The sequence below is a fragment of the Oncorhynchus clarkii genome, chromosome 24 (assembly GCF_045791955.1).
Source record: "Oncorhynchus clarkii lewisi isolate Uvic-CL-2024 chromosome 24, UVic_Ocla_1.0, whole genome shotgun sequence".
NCBI lineage: Eukaryota > Metazoa > Chordata > Actinopteri > Salmoniformes > Salmonidae > Oncorhynchus > Oncorhynchus clarkii.
In genome coordinates, this window is record NC_092170.1 from 42,370,185 (window position 1) to 42,390,066 (window position 19,882).

At 45.6% G+C, this 19,882-nt stretch overlaps 2 protein-coding genes across 5 annotated transcripts in view; both read right to left on the reverse strand.

Annotated features, from left to right (window-relative positions):
* The window catches only part of LOC139382688 (WD repeat domain 62), a 61,052-nt gene extending 52,815 nt beyond the window's left edge, over positions 1-8,237 (reverse strand). Inside the window, exons 1-7 of the mRNA XM_071126780.1 lie at positions 7,892-8,237; positions 6,968-7,059; positions 6,519-6,581; positions 5,326-5,383; positions 2,657-2,827; positions 195-332; positions 1-67 (exon numbers count right to left, since the gene is read on the reverse strand). The exon at positions 1-67 is cut by the window's left edge and continues 116 nt beyond it. Coding sequence (XP_070982881.1) covers positions 1-67; positions 195-332; positions 2,657-2,827; positions 5,326-5,383; positions 6,519-6,581; positions 6,968-7,059; positions 7,892-8,029 — 727 coding nt within the window. The 5' untranslated portion in view covers positions 8,030-8,237. The remainder of the gene's footprint in view (positions 68-194; positions 333-2,656; positions 2,828-5,325; positions 5,384-6,518; positions 6,582-6,967; positions 7,060-7,891) is intronic.
* A 446-nt stretch (positions 8,238-8,683) lies between these two features.
* Positions 8,684-19,737, reverse strand: LOC139383065 (THAP domain-containing protein 5-like). 4 transcript variants are annotated; one of them, XM_071127371.1, is made up of 7 exons: positions 19,558-19,737; positions 18,347-18,530; positions 16,592-17,376; positions 14,471-14,657; positions 9,821-10,164; positions 9,293-9,780; positions 8,684-9,033 (listed from the first exon to the last, which is right to left on the reverse strand). In XM_071127371.1, the coding sequence occupies exons 1-5, from the start codon at positions 19,632-19,634 to the stop codon at positions 10,063-10,065; spliced, it is 1,335 nt and encodes a 444-aa protein (XP_070983472.1). In that variant the 5' UTR covers positions 19,635-19,737; the 3' UTR covers positions 8,684-9,033; positions 9,293-9,780; positions 9,821-10,062. The 4 variants fall into 4 exon arrangements, with proteins under 4 accessions (XP_070983472.1, XP_070983471.1, XP_070983473.1 ...); XM_071127372.1 differs by having other exon boundaries at positions 8,687-9,033; positions 9,293-9,747; XM_071127370.1 differs by having other exon boundaries at positions 8,684-9,747.
* Between the last annotated feature and the right edge of the window lie 145 nt (positions 19,738-19,882).

Genomic DNA, 19,882 nt, shown 5'->3' on the forward strand with positions numbered 1-19,882 from the left:
AGAACATGCTGTTCCTCTGTTCCCCTAGCAATCCTGATCGGCCAATCAGAGGCACCGTGCTGTTCACCTGGGGGAGGAGCCATAGTAAACATCCAGAATCAACCCATTACTCAGACGCCCTGTATACATGGATGGAGTACAAACAATATGGCATGTAAAATACTTAATAATAATAATAACAACAATGTCCTGACCCGTCTCTCTTTAGAGGCGTCGAGGTACCAGAACTTGACGTGTCGGTTTCCTGCCGTGACGAAGTAGCTGTTGTCTTCAGAGAAGGAGACGGACAGAACTCTGCTAGACACCTTGTTGGATGCTATCACCGTCCCCTTCTACAAAAACACACAGGACAAGAGGGTTTACAAAATGTCATGTCAGTTTCACAGAGCTCGGGTTATTTTAAGTAACACAGTGATTTTTGTGGCCTCTAGTTGACAGCCTTTGACCAGACTGCTGTCAGAACTGATAACAGATTGCAGGATGTTGTTGTTGTTGTGAAGAACGTTTGGACTATCATTATTCAGTCAGTCTGGACACCCTTCAACAACTTAGCAGACAGATCAAATGACAGGACATAAAAGTACAGACTCTGGGATTCCCTGCCCCCTCCCAAGAAGCCCAGCCATACCTTAACCCCAGTACTATCCTCCAGACTGAAGCCCAGCCATACCTTAACCCCAGTACTATCCTCCAGGCTGAAGCCCAGCCCAGCCATACCTTAACCCCAGTACTATCCTCCAGGCTGAAGCCCAGCCATACCTTAACCCCAGTACTATCCTCCAGACTGAAGCCCAGCCATACCTTAACCCCAGTACTATCCTCCAGACTGAAGCCCAGCCATACCTTAACCCCAGTACTATCCTCCAGGCTGAAGCCCAGCCATACCTTAACCCCAGTACTATCATCCAGGCTGAAGCCCAGCCATACATTAACCCCAGTACTATCCTCCAGGCTGAAGCCACAGCCCAGCCATACCTTAACCCCAGTACTATCCTCCAGACTGAAGCCCAGCCATACCTTAACCCCAGTACTATCCTCCAGGCTGAAGCCCAGCCATACCTTAACCCCAGTACTATCATCCAGGCTGAAGCCCAGCCCAGCCATACCTTAACCCCAGTACTATCATCCAGGCTAAAGCCCAGCCATACCTTAACCCCAGTACTATCATCCAGGCTGAAGCCATAGCCCAGCCATACATTAACCCCAGTACTATCCTCCAGGCTGAAGCCCAGCCCAGCCATACCTTAACCCCAGTACTATCATCCAGGCTAAAGCCCAGCCATACCTTAACCCCAGTACTATCATCCAGGCTGAAGCCATAGCCCAGCCATACATTAACCCCAGTACTATCCTCCAGGCTGAAGCCCAGCCCAGCCATACCTTAACCCCAGTACTATCATCCAGGCTAAAGCCCAGCCATACCTTAAACCCAGTACTATCATCCAGGCTGAAGCCCAGCCCAGCCATACCTTAACCCCAGTACTATCCTCCAGGCTGAAGCCCAGCCCAGCCATACCTTAACCCCAGTACTATCCTCCAGGCTGAAGCCCAGCCATACCTTAACCCCAGTACTATCCTCCAGACTGAAGCCCAGCGATACCTTAACCCCAGTACTATCATCCAGGCTGAAGCCATAGCCCAGCCACACCTTAACCCCAGTACTATCCTCCAGGCTGAAGCCCAGCCATACCTTAACCCCAGTACTATCATCCAGGCTGAAGCCCAGCCATACCTTAACCCCAGTACTATCCTCCAGGCTGAAGCCCAGCCATACCTTAACCCAGTACTATCCTCCAGACTGAAGCCCAGCCATACCTTAACCCCAGTACTATCCTCCAGGCTGAAGCCCAGCGATACCTTAACCCCAGTACTATCATCCAGGCTGAAGCCATAGCCCAGCCACACCTTAACCCCAGTACTATCCTCCAGGCTGAAGCCCAGCCATACCTTAACCCCAGTACTATCCTCCAGGCTGAAGCCCAGCCCAGCCATACCTTAACCCCAGTACTATCCTCCAGGCTGAAGCCCAGCCATACCTTAACCCCAGTACTATCCTCCAGGCTGAAGCCCAGCGATACCTTAACCCCAGTACTATCCTCCAGACTGAAGCCCAGCGATACCTTAACCCCAGTACTATCCTCCAGGCTGAAGCCCAGCCATACCTTAACCCCAGTACTATCCTCCAGACTGAAGCCCAGCCATACCTTAACCCCAGTACTATCCTCCAGGCTGAAGCCCAGCCATACCTTAACCCCAGTACTATCATCCAGGCTGAAGCCATAGCCCAGCCATACCTTAACCCCAGTACTATCATGCAGGCTGAAGCCCAGCCCAGCCATACCTTAACCCCAGTACTATCATCCAGGCTAAAGCCCAGCCATACCTTAACCCCAGTACTATCATCCAGGCTGAAGCCATAGCCCAGCCATACCTTAACCCCAGTACTATCCTCCAGGCTGAAGCCATAGCCCAGCCATACCTTAACCCCAGTACTATCCAGCCAGCAGAGTAGACATCCTGGGAATCCATATTTCAGCAGTTGCCTGGTGCAATGGAACCAATGTAGTGGAAAGGAAAAGTGCAACTCTACACCTCTGTCACTTAACAGGCTCACGTCTCTGAAAGAAAAACAAACAAACCAATGTCTTTAACTTACCCTCCACTCCCAGACGCTGACGGTCATATCGTGCTGGTAGCCTACGGACACGATGTAGCTGCTGTTGGTTGAGAAGGCCACACAGGCCACCCCGTACTTATGGCACTGTACCTCTGCCACCTGGGCCTGCTCGGCCACGTCCCAAACCCGCACACAGGGCATGTGACCACTCTGCAGAGACAGAACCATCCAGTCAATGATTTGAGCAGAAACAAAAAGGAGAGCCAGAGCCCGGGGGGGGGGGGGGGGGGGTTGAATGCTGAATGTCATGGCAGTTGGGCTGACAGTTCGAGTTGAAACCAGAGCATTAGAGAAACTGTTGAATCAGCGCTGTGGCAACAATTAACCTCCAAAATAAAATAAGAAAAGGTAAAGTTGTGTCAACATTGGGTGTTAAAAGCGTTGGGCCAGTGAGCAAACGTTTGCTGGTTCAAATCCCAGAGCCGACTAGGTGAAAAATCTGTCGATGTGCCCTTGAGCAAGGCACTTAACCCTAATTGCCCCTGTGAGTCGCTCTGGATAAGAGCATCTGCTAAATTATAAACATATTCAAATTAAATGGTTTGTCAATGAACAGGGGGAGGAATGTAAAGCAGATCAGAGAAGTTTAGAGCTTGGAGTAGATGACACTAGCAGGTCTTTGCCCACACTAGGAGGTGAGGGCGCTGACTAATCATAGCTCTCACCAAGGAGCTGTACATCTCTGTTGCAAAAACAAACTGAAAATAGATTTTAAACTTCTACAGGACTGAGGAACACGCCGGGACATGACAAAGAGCTGCCTCAGATAATGATATGCTTCCTTTAAAAAAATATAAAAAGAAGGAGGTGCAATACGCATGCCTTTTACTGAGGAGTGGCTTCCATCTGGCCACTCTACCATAAAGGTCAGATTGTAAAGATGGTTGTCCTTCGGGAAGGTTCTCCCATAACCACAGAGGAACTCCGGAGCTCTGTCAGAGTGACCATCAGGTTTCTTGGTCACCTCCCAGACCAAGGCCCTTCTCACCCGATTGCTCAGTTTTGGCCAGGCGGCCAGCTCTAGGAAGAGTCTTGGTGGTTCCAAACTTCTTTTAAAAAAGGCTCCCGAGTGGCACAGTGGTGTCAGGAGTTACTACTGACCCTGGTTCGATTCCAGGCTGTTTCACAACCGGCAGTGATTTGGAGTCCCATTGGACAGCGCACATTTGGCCCAGCGTCATCCGGGTTTGGGTTTGACTGGGGTAGGCTGTCATTGTAAATAAGAATTTGTTCTTAATTAACTGACTTGCCTAAGTAACAACAACAAAAAACATTACATTAAAAAATGCAAAGAAATAAAAATAATAATGTAGGCCACTGTTCTTGGACCTTGAATGCTGCATAAATGTTTTCGTACCCTTCCCCAGATCTGTACCTCGACACAATCCTGTCTCGGAGCTCTACTCAACTCTTTCATGGGTTGTTAAAAGAGGACAAAATTTAATATCGACCTGCATGCAATTCATACAAATTCCACACGATGTCGCCATTGTCGTCATTTTCAATTGAATTTTTTGTTGGAAAATCCAAGTATCTGGCTTCCGTTTCTTCCAGTCTCCACCAGGACGCTGTAAATGTGGACAATGGCAGCCATTGATTTGCAGACGAGGAGCTATTGAATATACATCGCCCTGTAATCATTTTGATAGATTATAAACGTTGACTAATACCTAAAGTTGGATTACAAAAGGATTTCGAAGTGTTTTGTGAAAGTTTATCGTCGACTTTTTTAATTTTAAAAAATGACGCAGCGTTTAAAAACAATGTTTTTTTCTGAATGACACAGCTTCCATAGAAAGCTATTTTGGGTATATATGGACCGATTTAAACGAAAAAAAGACCCAATAGTGATGTTTATGGGGCATATAGGAGTGCCAAGAAAGAAGCTCGTCAAAGGTAATGAATGTTTTATATTTTATTTCTGCGTTTTGTGCTGCGTCGGATAAGCAGAGTCTTTGTTTACGTCGCATTCAGGCATTTTGAGGTGGTGCATGCTATCAGATAATACCTTCTCATGCTTTCGCCGAAAAGCATTTTAAAAATCTGACTTGTTGGCTAGGTTCACAACGAGTGTAGCTTTAATTCAATACCCTGCTTGTGAATTTTGATCAAGGTTTGAGTTTTAACGAGTACATTTAGCATTTAGCGTAGCGCATTTGCATTTCCAGGTGCCTACTTGAGACATATGCGTCTCAAGTAGAATCAAGAAGTTAAAGAACCGTCCCAGATATCGACAGGGTTCCTTTAAGAGCCGTCCCAGATATCGACAGGGTTCCTTTAAAGAACCCGTGGAAGAAGCCTGCTGGTCATAACAGAAAGTAAAACAACTGAAGGATACACTCCCAATCACCACGGCAACAGTACAGTCAGCTCGAGAGCAGCCAACCAGAGACCACTGAGGGCAAGACAGGAGGCTCGTATATCACTTACTGTGACAACAAGTAGAATTTACAGCATGACCTGGTCTCTAGCAGCACAACAGCTTTTATATAACCATCAACCAACTAGTACACACACACACACACACACACACACACACACACACACGTTAGTCCACCGTCTCACTGACTATTATACAAATACAGCAAAGTGCATATACACACCAACCAACATCTTTTTCTTCTTCCGGAACATTCCCAAACACTTACCTCACCAGTGACCAAATACTTTCCATCCTGAGAGAAGGCCAAGGCGGTGAAGGTTTTTCTGGGAAACACAAACAGACAAGCGAATTAATGAGAGAGCAGAGGGCTGAGGCAGAGGAGAGGGCTGAGGCCGGGCTCACATTTACATTAGGGAGAACATTTTACTCAGCAGCAATCTGAAAGGGATTTTAAACTCAGTTTAAAGGTTCAGACATTTTAACTCTGGGAGTTTCCCTTGACATGAGCTTCGTACTTTAACCGTTTTATGACCTCCTAGAGAACAGTGAAAGTTATAAAATGTGACATTTTAACTTCATTACTGCCACTCCACATACACACACTGTAGTTACATAACATCAACAACAGAAAGCAGCATGTTCTAGGCTGTGGATGGGTAATCGTGTAACTACACTGTACAGTCCAACAACATGTAGACCCGTATGGATCCACATATCGGTATTGGTTTTTACAAGACCATCTATAACAATGTTTTATTTTATTTAACTAGGCAAGTCAGTTAATAAGAACAAGTTCTTGTTTACAATCACGGCCTAGGAACAGTGGGTTAACTGCCTTGTTCAAGGGCAGAACGACAGATTTTTACCTTGTCGGCTCGGGGATTCGATCTAGCAACTTTCCGGTTACTAGTCCGACGCTCTAACCACTAGGCTACCTGCAGCCTCAACACTCTAACCACTAGGCTACCTGCCGCCCTCAAGCCCACTCTAATAATTGATAGTGCTAAATGAAATGACAAGTTCTACAAATTGGACTACTTCACTGTCAGTTTTATTCAAGTTTGGTTGAGAATACAACCAAAAGAATATCATTAATGTGTTGCCATTCTACAGTCAACCACAAGTTATATAAAAACATACTTTTACTATTCAGAAACATGAAAAAAAAAAAGAAATTAGAAAAATATTGTGATATGATATTCTGGCCATATCGCCCAGCCCCATAACGTACTACACAGTCTCTGTCTACCAAGTCTGTCTGGAGTCACCATGACGAGACTGAGCAATCCCCTCTTGAGTACAGATGACTCGATCAATGTGATGGATTGGAGAAGTTGCACATATGTCCTAGCCCTGTGTAGTGCACACATCTAATGTATACTTATCAGGACATGACTAAATATGACTTCACTCTAGAAGAGAGCGAGAACAACAATAAAACACAAGTTAATATCTCACCTTGAAGTGTTGAGGATGTGGGTCTGTTTGTTTTTCTTTGGGTGCAGGATTACAACAACACACCTGGATAACAAAACAAACTGTATAAAGATGACTAGCTACTATAACTTTAGTATTTACACATAATGTAGCCTATTCAACAGATATCTTCTTTGAAGTGTTAGTTAGTAACGGGTTAGTTAGAGGCCAGTCTTGCAGGTTAGGGTTAAAGACCCACTCCGGCCTCCCTAGAACCTCACTTATCACCTGATTTACTTAACAAATGGCACATCTCAATAGGTGGTCCAGGAGTCCTCTGGACATGGCACAAGTGTGTGTGTGTGTGTGTGTGTGTGTGGGGGGGGGGGTGTTCCCACAAACAAGGAGGAGGCCGATGACATCAGAGAGCACCATTAGACCAACTCTTTGAATTGCCACCACTTGAATTTTGCAATTGCAGCTAGTCTTACCCAGCTGGGTAGGCCACCAGGCCAGTGTTGGGGTCACAGGCCAGCCCACTCCCGTTAGAGGTGGTGATGCCCAGGACCCGCTCCAGAACCACCTGGCACACAAATAGGCAACACTCACTGACATGATGCACAATACAAGCCCACTCTAATAATGGACTAGCTACATCACTGCCTATAAAGTACCATCCAGTATGCATATATTTTATATTGTGTGTATGCTTCAGGTGACAGAAATCAGGAGGCACTATCAGCTCTGAAAAGTTGATGTAATTCTACATTAATGTGGATATATTGTCTCAAATTCCTACCGACAAAAATGACCAACCAGAACCGACAACCGGTAAAGTATTTTAAAATATGACATTTATTCAACTTTCTGGCTTGTAGAGGTCGTGAGGGAAGACTTTCCTGATTCAAACACCAATTTCTACCGGACGTAGAATTAAAATGTAATTCAGCGTCGGGTTTCCAGGTCAAATAGATTGGTATTCGGTTAACGACTTGACTGTACAGGTTTTTAGCATCACGGTTTCCCGAGTTGGAAGGTGGTATCCGTAATCGGTAGACGGTTCTGATGGAAAGGGTTGAACCATCTACCACCTTCCAACTCGGAAAGACCTGCTGAATCGCCGAATAGTTCCCAATAAAAAGTGTTCAATCCAATTGTTTGGAAAAGTCTAATAATTCGCGGCCCTATATAGTACTAACTTAACATATGGGCTGCTTCTTTACAGTTACTAGCTAACGTTAATGTTAAACGATAGCGAAGACACTAACTCCAACTAGTTGACAACAAACAACCATCTGACTAAGTTCGCTACATGTTTGGCATGCGAAGAAGCCAGAAGTCAAGAGGCACTAATGTTACAGAACAGAAGTTAGCTAGCCCATTTAGCTACCTAGAAGACATGATAATAAACATACCCGGTTGTGTGTAGTCCGCCTTTGACTTTGTTGTCGACTTTTCCGTCGCATGTTTGCGGGTGCAGGAGCAGCATTCACATTGCTAACTCTTTTTGTAACCCTGGAGGTAAATGAATTTATCCCCGCTCCCTCCGCCATAGTCACAGAAATTATTCAAGATTTAGCCAAGACGCTTGCTACTTCACTGGCTGATAAATCTCAAAATGATGATCCCGTTCGTGACTAACATTAGCCTAAGTTGCTAGCCACTTTTAGATCCTCATCCGCACAGCAACCAACAAAAAATATGTTTTGGGGAGGGTTGCCAATGTTAAATAAACTTCAGGCTTGTCTGACGGTATTCACAGATATTATTACAAATACGTAAAAACCATTTTTTAAATTCTGATTTAAAAAATATATATATTTTATAATATATTATATATTTTATTATATATAATATTCCTTCTTGCTTCCTCTGGTTTAGAAACACTAAGGAAAAGTACGGCAAGTCAAGAGCGATGAAACCTGACTCTTTTCTTCTTTTTTTTTTTTTTTACTTCAACGTCGTTGCGTTGAAGCGCGGGACACAGATTCAAATATAAACCGTCTTCTCTGATTGTGAACTGCCGCTGCGCGAGAACCTACCCGTGACTCTCTCCTGTGATTGGTCCTCCCGTGACAATGACGATTGGTTTGAGAACGTCTAATCTCGCCAATACATTTCCGGAAGCAATGTAAACAGGATTATCATAATGAAATAATTGACTGTTAAAATGTTATCAATAAATTACAAGTAATGGAGGGAAAAAGTCAGTGCAAATCAATATTGTATTGTCAATACTTTAACACACAAACAACAAGCTGACGGAGCAAATTTTTCAACATCAAACTGACATTCTGAAAGAAAATTACATTTACAGCAGGGGATAAAATTATAAGATTAAACAAAACAGAATACCATTTTTAGTACATTTCCACTGTCCCAGCAAAACTAACTCCAGTGATGCCACTTCACCTACAGACTGACTAATGTCTCTCCAAAATGTAATAACTGACAAACACTAGTAAAATAATTACTCAATAAGGCCTGAGGGGGTGTGGTATATGGTCAATGTACCACAGCTAAGAGCTGTTCTTTAGCATGACGCAACGCGGAGTGCCTGGACACAGCCCTTAGCCGTGGTATATTGACCATATACCACAAACCCCCCCAAAGTGCCTTATTGCTATTATAAACTGGTTACCAACGTAATTAGAGCAGTAAAACTGATTTGTCATACCGTGGTATACAGTCTGTTATGCCAATCAGCACTCAAACCACACAGTTTTCTAATAAGTGTTAAGGTCTGAGGGGGTGTGGTATATGGCCAATATACCACGGCTAAGGGCTGTTCTTACGCACAACGCAACACAGAGTGCCTGGACACAGCCCATAGCCGTGGTATACAGTCTGATATACCACAGCTTTCAGGGCTGGAACCACCCAGTTTATAATATGACCTAAGACACTAATAAATAATAAAACAGACACGTTCATGCAAACAGATCAGTCTCCATCTTCTGATATTCCAAGAAAAGACAATAAAGTTTCTGATTTTCACATCACATAAAGTGCAGGGTTCATATCAGCTAGATTCCTCATCACTTTAGCAAGGTAACAACTACCTATCTCGCCTGTCTGTTCTGGACCCTGACCCCGTCCCGTATATATGTTCAGGACCCTGACCCCGTCCCGTGTCTGTCTGTTCTGGACCCTGACCCCGTCCCGTGTCTGTCTGTTCTGGACCCTGACCCCGTCCCGTGTCTGTCTGTTCTGGACCCTGACCCCGTCCCGTGTCTGTCTGTTCTGGTACCTGACCCCGTCCCATGTCTGTCTGTTCTGGACCCTAACCCCGCCCTGTGTCTGTCTGTTCTGGACCCTGACCCGTCCTGTATATGTTCTGGTACCTGACCCGTCTCTGTTCTGGACCCTAACCCCGCCCTGTGTCTGTCTGTTCTGGACCCTGACCCCGTCCTGTATATGTTCTGGTACCTGACCCGTCTCTGTTCTGGACCCTAACCCCGCCCTGTGTCTGTCTGTTCTGGACCCTGACCCCGTCCTGTATATGTTCTGGTACCTGACCCTGTCTCTGTTCTGGACCCTAACCTTTATCGGTCTTTATACTAGACAAGGCATAGAGGTACGCTGTTTAACCCGATCCGTCATAGAGGTATGCTGTGTTGTCCTGTTCATAGATGATAGCCACGGTCTCTCCTGCCTCCGATACAGCAGCACTGGTCTGGATACACACCTGGGAAAGAACAAATACGTTCACGTACAGTTTGACAAATGTTTGGGGAATGTTATTATTTATTTTATCAGAGAGAGGGGGGTATCATAAAGCAGAATCAGCCATCAGTTTGAAAACATTAGTTCTACCAGTATTCTTACTGTTTATCATGTAATCCTGCACATTTTATAATCACAGCAATGTCCTCAGGGCAATGTCCTCAATCACAGGGACATTGGGTGCTTTTATTTTTTTAACCAGAGGAAAGAGTGCCTCCTACTGGCCCTCCGACACCACTTCCAGCAGCAGCAGCTGGCCTTATCAGAACCTACCCTGTTTAGCTTCAGAGGCCAGCAGCTGGTCTTGTCAGAACCTACCCTGTTTAGCTTCAGAGGCCAGCAGCTGGTCTTATCAGAACTGACCCTGCTTAGCTTCAGAGGCCAGCAGCTGGTCTTATCAGAACCAACCCTGCTTAGCTTCTGAGGCCAGCAGCTGGTCTTATCAGAACCAACCCTGCTTAGCTTCAGAGGCCAGCAGCGGGATGCAGGCTGGTATGCTGCTGGACTCTCGAGATTCAGTGCATTCACATTTTGTTACATTACAGCCTTATTCTAAAAATGTATTTTAAAAAACATTCTCAATCAACAATCAATACCCAATAATGACAAAGCGAAAACAGGTTTAGAGATTTTTGCAAATGTTTAAAAAATATTTACATAAGTATTCAGACCCTTTGCTATGAGAATCTAAATTGAGCTCAGGTGCATCCTGTTTCCATAGATCATCCTTCCTTGACATGATTTGGAAAGGCACTCACCTGTCTATATCAACTCCCACAGTTGACAGTGCATTTCAGAGAAAAACCCGAGCCATGAGGTCGAAGGAATGCTTAGACAAGATTGTATCGAGGCATAGATCTGGAGAAGGGTGGCAAAAATTGTCTGCAGCATTGAAGGGACCCAAGAACACAGTGGCCTCCATCACTCTTAAAAATGGAAGCAGTTTGGAACCACCAAGACAGGCCAAAATGAGCAATAAGAGGATAATTTAATTTAACTAGGTAAGTCAGTTAAGAACAAATTCTTATTTACAATGACTTCCTAACCTGGCCAAACCCGGACAACGCTGGGCCAATTGTGTGCCACCCTACGGGACTCCCAATCAGGGCTGGTTGTGATACAGCCTGGAATCAAACTAGGGTCTGTAGTGAAACCTCTAGCACTGAGACGCAGTGCCTTAGACCGCTGCGCCACTCGGGAGAAGGGCATTGGTCAGGAACGTGACCAAGAACCCGATTGTCAATGACAGACCTCAAGTTCCTCTGTGATGATAGAAGAACAACCATCTCTGCAGCACTCCATCAAATCAGGCCTTTATGGTCGAGTGACCAGACGGAAGCCACTCCTCAGTAAAAGGCACATGACAACACGCTTGGAGTTTACCCAAAGGCACCTAAAGGACTCTCAGACCTTGAGAAACAAGATACTCTGGTCTGATGAAACCAAGATTGAACTATTTTTCCTGAATGCCAAGCATCACGTCTGGAGGAAACCTGGCATCATCCCTACCGTGAAGCATGGTGGTGGAAGCATCATGCTGTGGGGATGTTTTTCAGCGATAGCGACTGGGAGACGAGTCAGGATCGAGGGAATGAGAAACAGAGCGCAATCCTTGAAGTCCTGAGCGCTCTGGAGCAGGCTCTCAGACTGGGGCGAAGGGTCACCTTCCATCAAGACAACGACCCTAAGCATACAGCCAAGACGACATAAGAGTGGCTTCGGGACAAGTCTCTGAATGTCCTTGAGTGGCCCAGCCAGCATCCAGACATGCTGCGCAGCGACACTCCCCATCCAACCTGACAGAGTTTGAGAGGATCTGCAGAGAAGATATGGGAGAAACTCCACCAAAAACAGATGTGCCAAGCTTGTAGCGTCATAACCAAGACGACTCGAGGCTGTAATCGCTGCCAAAGGTGCTTCTACAAAAGGACTGAGTAAAGGGTCTGAATACTTATGTAAATGGTGCTTTATGTGAATAATGTGCAACATTTTCTAAACCTGGTTCTGTTTTGTTATTATGAGGTATTGTGTGTAGATTGAGGAGTTAAACTTTGAATTCAATTTAGAATAAAGCTGTAATGTAACAAAATGTGGAAGGTTCAAGGGTCAATACTTTCTGAATGCCCTGTACATATTATATATAAAACATTCTATCATGTAGTATTTACTTATTTATTTATTTATACATTGAGTGATTTCAGCAGCCCTCTTATCCAGATTGACTTATAATAGTGGATGCATACATTTTGTTGTAGTGTCCCCCAAGGGAAACGAACCCACAACCCAGCCATTTCAAGAGACATGCGCTATCAACTGAGCCTCAACGGATACTACATTGCCAAAAGTATGGGGACACGCCTTCAAATGACTGGCTATTTCAGCCAAACGCATTGCTGACCGGCGTATATAAATTCAAACAAACGGCCATGCAATCTCCATAGACAAACATTGGCAGTAGAATGGCCCATACTGAAGAGCTCAGTGACTTTCAACGTGGCACCGTCATAGGATGTCGTCTTTCCAACATGTCAGTTAAATGTCTGCCCTGCTGGAGCTGCCCAGTCAACTGTAAGGGCTGGTTTTGTGAAGTGGAAACGTCTAGGAGCAACAACGGCTCAGCCGCGAAGTGGTAGGCCACACGAGGTCACAGAACATGACAGTCGAGTGCTGAAGCACGTAGAAATCGTCTGTCCTCGGTTGCAACCCTCCCTACCGAGTTCCAAACTGCCTCTGGAAGCAACGTCAGCACAAGAACTGTTCGTCGGGAGCTTCATGAAAATCGGTTTCCATGGTTGAGCAGCCGCACACAAGCCTAAGATCAGGAGTACACTTCCTGCCTGAATGCATAGTGCCAACTGTAAAGTTTGGTGGAGGATGACCAATTTCAGCCTTGAGTCTTCATGGGTATGATGCTACAAGGTTGGCATACCTGCATTTGGGGAGTTTCTCCCATTCTTCTCTGCAGATCCTCTCAAGCTCTGTCAGGTTGGATGGGGAGCGTCGCAGCACAGCTTTTTTCAGGTCTTTCCAGAGATGCTCGATCAGGTTCAAGTCCAGGCTCTGGCTGGGCCAATCAAAAACATTCAAAGACTTTTCCCTATGCCACTCCTTCGTTGTCTTGGCTGTGTGCTTAGGATCTTTGTCCTGTTGGAAGGTGAACCTTCACCCCAGTCTCGGGTCCTGTGTGCTCAGGAGCAAGTTTTCATCAAGGATCTCTGTACTTTGATCCGTTCATCTTTGCCTCGATTCTGACTAGTCTCCCAGTCCCTGCCGCTGAAAAACATCCCCACAGTATGAGTCTGCCACCACCACAGGGATGGATTCACCAGACGTGTTGCTTGGCATTCAGGCCAATGAGTTCAATCTTGGTTTTTGTCAGATCCAGAGAATCTTGTTTCTCATGGCCTGAGTCCCATTGGTGCCTTTTGACAAACTCCAAGTGGGTTGTCATGTGCCTTTTACTGAGAAGTGGCTTCCGTCTGGCCACTCTACCATAAAGGCCTGATTTGGTGGAGCGCTGCAACAACGTATTAGGTATTGTGTGTAGATTGGATGAGGACATTTCATTTAAACCATGTTAGAATAAGGCTGTAACAAAATGTGGGGAAAGTCAAGGGGTCTGAAAACTTCCCGATGCACTGTATATATTGTGATGTATTGTTACATATTGGCTATGTGTTGAATTGTCGTGTCCCGTACTGGCCCGTCCTGTACCGTTCCGTTATGTGTATTGTCCCATATTGTCGTGTCCCGTACTGGCCCGTCATGTATCGTCCCGTTATGTGTATTGTCGTGTCCCGTACTGGCCCGTCATGTATCGTCCCGTTATGTGTATTGTCGTGTCCCGTACTGGCCCGTCATGTATCGTTCCGTTATGTGTATTGTCCCATATTGTCGTGTCCCGTACTGGCCCGTCCTGTACCGTTCCGTCCCGTTATGTGTATTGTCCCGTATTGTCGTGTCCCGTACTGGCCCGTCCTGTACCGTTATGTGTATTGTCCCGTATTGTCGTGTCCCGTACTGGCCCGTCCTGTACCGTTCCATACCGTACCGTCCCGTCCCGTTATGTGTATTGTTGTGTCCCGTACCGTTCCGTCCCGTACCGTCCCGTCCCGTTATGTGTATTGTTGTGTCCCGTACTGGCCCATCATGTACCGTCCCGTTATGTGTATTGTCGTGTCCCGTACTGGCCCGTCATGTACCGTTCCGTCCCATTATGTGTCCCGTATTGTCGTTATGTATTAAGTATTGTGACACGTATGACGTACCCTCTCCAGCAGATGTACCCGCTCTTCATTCAGCAAGTTGTTCTGTCTCAGTTGGTTGACGGTGTTTTCCAGACCCACAAGTTTATCCAGGTGTCTCCTGTGTCTCTGCTGCAATACCTTAACCTTCTTCTGAAGCTCGATCACAATGGCTTCCAGCTGCTCCTTACTCAGGCTGTTCTTATTGTAGCTAACAGAGGAGACGGTACAGTGGTTAGGGTTACTCAGGATGGTATTGTAGCTAACAGAGGAGACCTTAGTGGTTAGGGTTACTCAGGATGGTATTGTAGCTAACAGAGGAGACCTTAGTGGTTAGGGTTACTCAGGATGGTATTGTAGCTAACAGAGGAGACGGTAGTTAGGGTTACTCAGGATGGTATTGTAGCTAACAGAGGAGACGGTAGTTAGGGTTACTCAGGATGGTATTGTAGCTAACAAAGGAGACGGTAGTTAGGGTTACTCAGGATGGTATTGTAGCTAACAGAGGAGACAGTGGTTAGGGTTACTCAGGCTGTTCTTATTGTAGCTAACAGAGGAGACCTTAGTGGTTAGGGTTACTCAGGATGTTATGGTAGCTAACAGAGGAGACGGTGGTTAGGGTTACTCAGGATGGTATTGTAGCTAACAGAGGAGACGGTGGTTAGGGTTACTCAGGATGGTATTGTAGCTAACAGAGGAGACGGTGGTTAGGGTTACTCAGGCTGGTATGGTAGCTAACAGAGGAGACGGTGGTTAGGGTTACTCAGGATGGTATTGTAGCTAACAGAGGAGACGGTGGTTAGGGTTACTCAGGCTGGTATGGTAGCTAACAGAGGAGACGGTGGTTAGGGTTACTCAGGCTGTTCTTGTTGTAGCTAACAGAGGAGACGGTAGTTAGGGTTACTCAGGCTGTTCTTATTGTAGCTAACAGAGGAGACAGTGGTTAGGGTTACTCAGGCTGTTCTTATTGTAGCTAACAGAGGAGACAGTGGTTAGGGTTACTCAGGATAGTATTGTAGCTAACAGAGGAGACCTTAGTGGTTAGGGTTACTCAGGATGGTATGGAAGCTAGCAGAGGAGACGGTACAGTGGTTAGGGTTACTCAGGATGGTATTGTAGCTAACAGAGGAGACGTTAGTGGTTAGGGTTACTCAGGATGGTATTGTAGCTAACAGAGGAGACGTTAGTGGTTAGGGTTACTCAGGATGGTATTGTAGCTAACAGAGGAGACGGTAGTTAGGGTTACTCAGGATGGTATTGTAGCTAACAGAGGAGACGGTACAGTGGTTAGGGTTACTCAGGATGGTATTGTAGCTAACAGAGGAGACGGTGGTTAGGGTTACTCAGGATGGTATTGTAGCTAACAGAGGAGACCTTAGTGGTTAGGGTTACTCAGGATGGTATTGTAGCTAACAGAGGAGACGGTAGTTAGGGTTACTCAGGATGGTATTGTAGCTAACAGAGGAGACGGTACAGTGGTTAGGGTTACTCAGGATGGTATTGTAGCTAACAGAGGAGACGGTACAGTGGTTAGGGTTACTCAGGATGGTATGGTAGCTAACAGAGGAGACGGTGGTTAGGGTTACTCAGGATGGTATTGTAGCTAACAGAGGAGACCTTAGTGGTTAGGGTTACTCAGGATGGTATTGTAGCTAACAGAGGAGACGGTAGTTAGGGTTACTCAGGATGGTATTGTAGCTAACAGAGGAGACCTTAGTGGTTTGGGTTACTCAGGATGGTATTGTAGCTAACAGAGGAGACGGTAGTTAGGGTTACTCAGGATGGTATTGTAGCTAACAGAGGAGACCTTAGTGGTTAAGGTTACTCAGGATGTTAACATTTTTTTTATCGCATTGATTTTGTTGTAATATTTGAGTCACTCAGATATCACATTAATGTTGGGGTGACACGGTATCTTAGCATAACATACTGGCACTAACATTAAGGCAAGAGTCTGAACACGGGGTTTGGGTTAGGCAACAGGCCCAAGACCATCATTCTTAGGGTTAAGGGGTAGAGGGTTAAGGGTCAAGGGGTAGAGGGTCAAGGGGTAGAGGGTCAAGGGGTAGAGGGGTCAAGGGGTAGAGGGGTCAAGGGGTAGAGGGTCAAGGGGTTAAGGGGTTAGGGTTAAGGGGTTCTCTATACCGATGTTCCTCCAGTTGGCTTCCCCGATGTTCCATATCGTCCTCCTCTGGAGTCTCCCCCTCCTCCGTCGCCAGTCTCTCCAGCGTGAGGATAAGTGATGCAGGAGAGGGGGGCATGTGCTTGGACACTATAGGCAGTGTGGAGACGATGGGTGTGGGGCTGAGAGCTGAGGACAGCACAGTGTCTGGGGGGATGCTGAACTGAGTCGCCCCGCTGGACAAAATGTTGGGAATCGTCTCAAAGTAGGCGATGATCTGAGCCCCACCACCGTGGTCGTCCTGGGAGACAGACAGCTCCTCCTCCATCTCAGGAGAGACGTTCTCCATGACCAGAGACGTCGGGGACAACACAAAATTGCCGACATCTTCCGTCGTTCCGAGGTCATGACCCTCAGTCAAGATGGCCGCTGTGACCCCACTCACCACCTCTTCCAGCTGTTGTGACACAACCAACTCCCCGTCCAGCCCACCCAGATCCTCTACTGTCTGGAACACCGTAACAGGGAAGTCTCCCGCAGCCACGTCATGGCTCCTCCCCTCCAACGCCGACAGTGTCAGAGGTGCTGTGTGCAGAAGGCCCACTGTCACGTCCCGCTCCTCCAGCAGCTGTGCCTCCTCAGTCGCCGAGGGGTTAACAGTGACCTCATAGAGCGTCAATGTGTTGTCACTGTCGGTGGAGTCGCTAACTGGCATCCCAACGTCAGAAGAGGTGGTGGTCAGTGGTTTCCTGCCGTGTCGCAGCCTTTTGGATTTCTGACTCTCACTGTGTTCCTCACCTTTACGTTTCTGACCAAATCAAAGGGAAGAGGAAGAGTGTTTTCAAACTTCTGAAACTAAACTTTTTTTTTTAAAAGCATAAAAAGAATCTAATAAACTCATGTAGAACTTGAAGGAACATAAACCAACAAGGAGGCCCCCCCCACTACATTTAGGTTGACTTCATCACCACATTTACGGACAATACCTAGGGTTAGAGTGACTATACAGCGCATTCTTCACTTTCTCAACATTTTGATACATTATTTAGCCTTATTCTAAAATGTATTAAATAAAAATGTTTCCTCGATCTACACACAAAACCACAACAACGAAGTACTCAGGACCTCAGACTGGGGGCGAAGGTTCACCTTCCAGCAGGACAACGACCCTAAATATACAGCTAAGACAACGCAGGAGTGGCTTCGGGACAAGGCTCTGAATGTCCGTGAGTGGCCCGGCCAGAGCCCGGACTTGAACCCGATCTAACATCTCTGGAGAGACCTGAAAAAAGCTGTGCAGCGACACTCCCCAACCAACCTGACAGAGATTGAGAGGCTCTGAAGAGAAGAATGGGAGAAACTCCCCAAATACAGGTGTAGCTTGTAGCGTCATACCCCAGAAGAGTCAAAGCTATAATCACTGCCTAAAGTGCTTCAACAAAGTACTGAGTAAAGGGTCTAAATACTTATGTTAATGTAATATTTCAGTTTAATTTTTTTATAAGTTTGCAAAAATGTATTTAAAAAAAAACTTTTTGCTTTGTCATTATGGGGTATTGTGATGTCATTATGGGGTATTGTGATGTCATTACGGAGTATAGTGATGTCATTATGGGGTATTGTGATGTCATTATGGGGTATTGTGACGTCATTATGGGGTATTGTGAGTAGATTTGAGGGTGGCAAAAAAACAATTGAATCCATTTTAGAATACAGCTGTAACGTAACCAAATGTGGAAAATGTGAAGGGGTCTGAATCCTTTCAGAATCCAGTGTACCTCAGTGAGCTGGAAGACAGTGGGCACAGCATTATTCTCCAGGTAGCGAATCCCCCAGCGCAGCTTGAAGCTGGAAGATGCAAAATGTTCATGGCAGATGTACTGGTGTCTGGAAGGGCTCCAGTCCTCACGACCCATGTTTTTCAACCACTGTTCTAACCGAGCTGGATCCTGCAGTGGAAACCTACAGGGGCAGGAGAACAGTATAATTTTCCAACAGCAACCTTTCTTGAGTCAGCTCATGCCACTGTGACACACATTGCGAAACATTGACCGTGTGGCACAGTAGATCAGCTTACACATTTATTTATTTTTTTATATATTTATTTTAACTAGGCAAGTCAATTATATTAATTAAGTAAGTAAATAAGAATGTTCTAATTTTATTTAACCTTTATTAAACTAGGCAAGTCAGTTTAAGAACAAATTCTTATTTACAATGATGCCTACCAAAAGGCAAATGGTTAGGATTAAAAATATATATATATTTACAATGACGCCAACACTGGCCAAACCCGGACGACGCTGGGCCAATGGGACTCGGTTGTGATACAGTGGGTCTGTTGTGATATACAGCCTGGATTCGAACAAGGGTGTCTGTAGTGACGCCACTGAGATGCAGTGCTAGACCGCTGCGCCACTCGGGAGCCCACACGTCAAATACATTATTAGGGAAACTAACTATCAACATGGTTTAGCACACGTCATGTGTGAGACATGACTTAATGTTATTTCCCGGAAGCTTTCCAATCTTTGGGGATCTCAGGCGATACGAAAGAGAGGTTGAACAGGCTAGTAATAGCGGTTGCAACAATGATAATGCTTGATACCGTCACCTTGCCATTCACAGTAGCCAACTAAACTTAACTGAAGTCGAGTGGCGACTACAGTTCCGATGACAGATACACGTAATTGTCTCCAAAACTATTGTTTTTGGCAGCCAAATAAATAGCCCGCAAATACACAAGACAATGTGTAATTTCGGGCTAGTTTTTGGGTGCTGAAATCAGTAGTTTAAAACTATATTTTTCTTATAAAACTTACATTTTGTCACAAAAAAATGCGTTATTTTATTTATTTATTTTTAAACGCGTCCACCCACACTAGTCGCCATTTAACTCTATCGTACATCTGCGAGTTTAATCATTAATATCGAACGTTACTGCTCGCATAGTTACAGTTAATCTAACAACAAATACAGCCATGCTTACTTATAGAAGCTTTTCCTATCAGAATTGTTGTTTCCAGAATCATTCTTGCAGTTCGGTGCAGAACAATACTTCGGCATCTTGTCGACCACCTTGAAGAGTTATCTTTAAAACTGGCCAGGCAAGGTGAGTTGTCAGTTTTCTGATCCACTTGTAGCGTTCGTCAGCTGTTAGCTTGTGTGCATTACGTCAAAATGATGCGACTCGCATATCACGTGGCGCACGTTTTGCTGCATTCAAACCAACTGGGAACTCTGAAATCGCTGAATGGGAAAAAAAAACAGGCTCCGACTGGGAAAAAACGATTTTTAAAATGTATTTTATTTAT

What these genes read in the sequence shown, in the direction of transcription:
- LOC139383065 (XM_071127370.1), bottom strand. Translation starts at nt 19,634, where the DNA reads ATGCCGAAGTATTGTTCTGCACCGAACTGCAAGAATGATTCTGGAAAC. An exon ending in AGCCAACTGGAGGAACATCG is followed by an intron (nt 14,658 to 16,591) that starts GTATAGAGAACC and finishes CTCCTCTGTTAG; the next exon opens with CTACAATAAGAACAGCCTGA. An exon ending in GGGTACATCTGCTGGAGAGG is followed by an intron (nt 10,165 to 14,470) that starts GTACGTCATACG and finishes GTTCTTTCCCAG; the next exon opens with GTGTGTATCCAGACCAGTGC.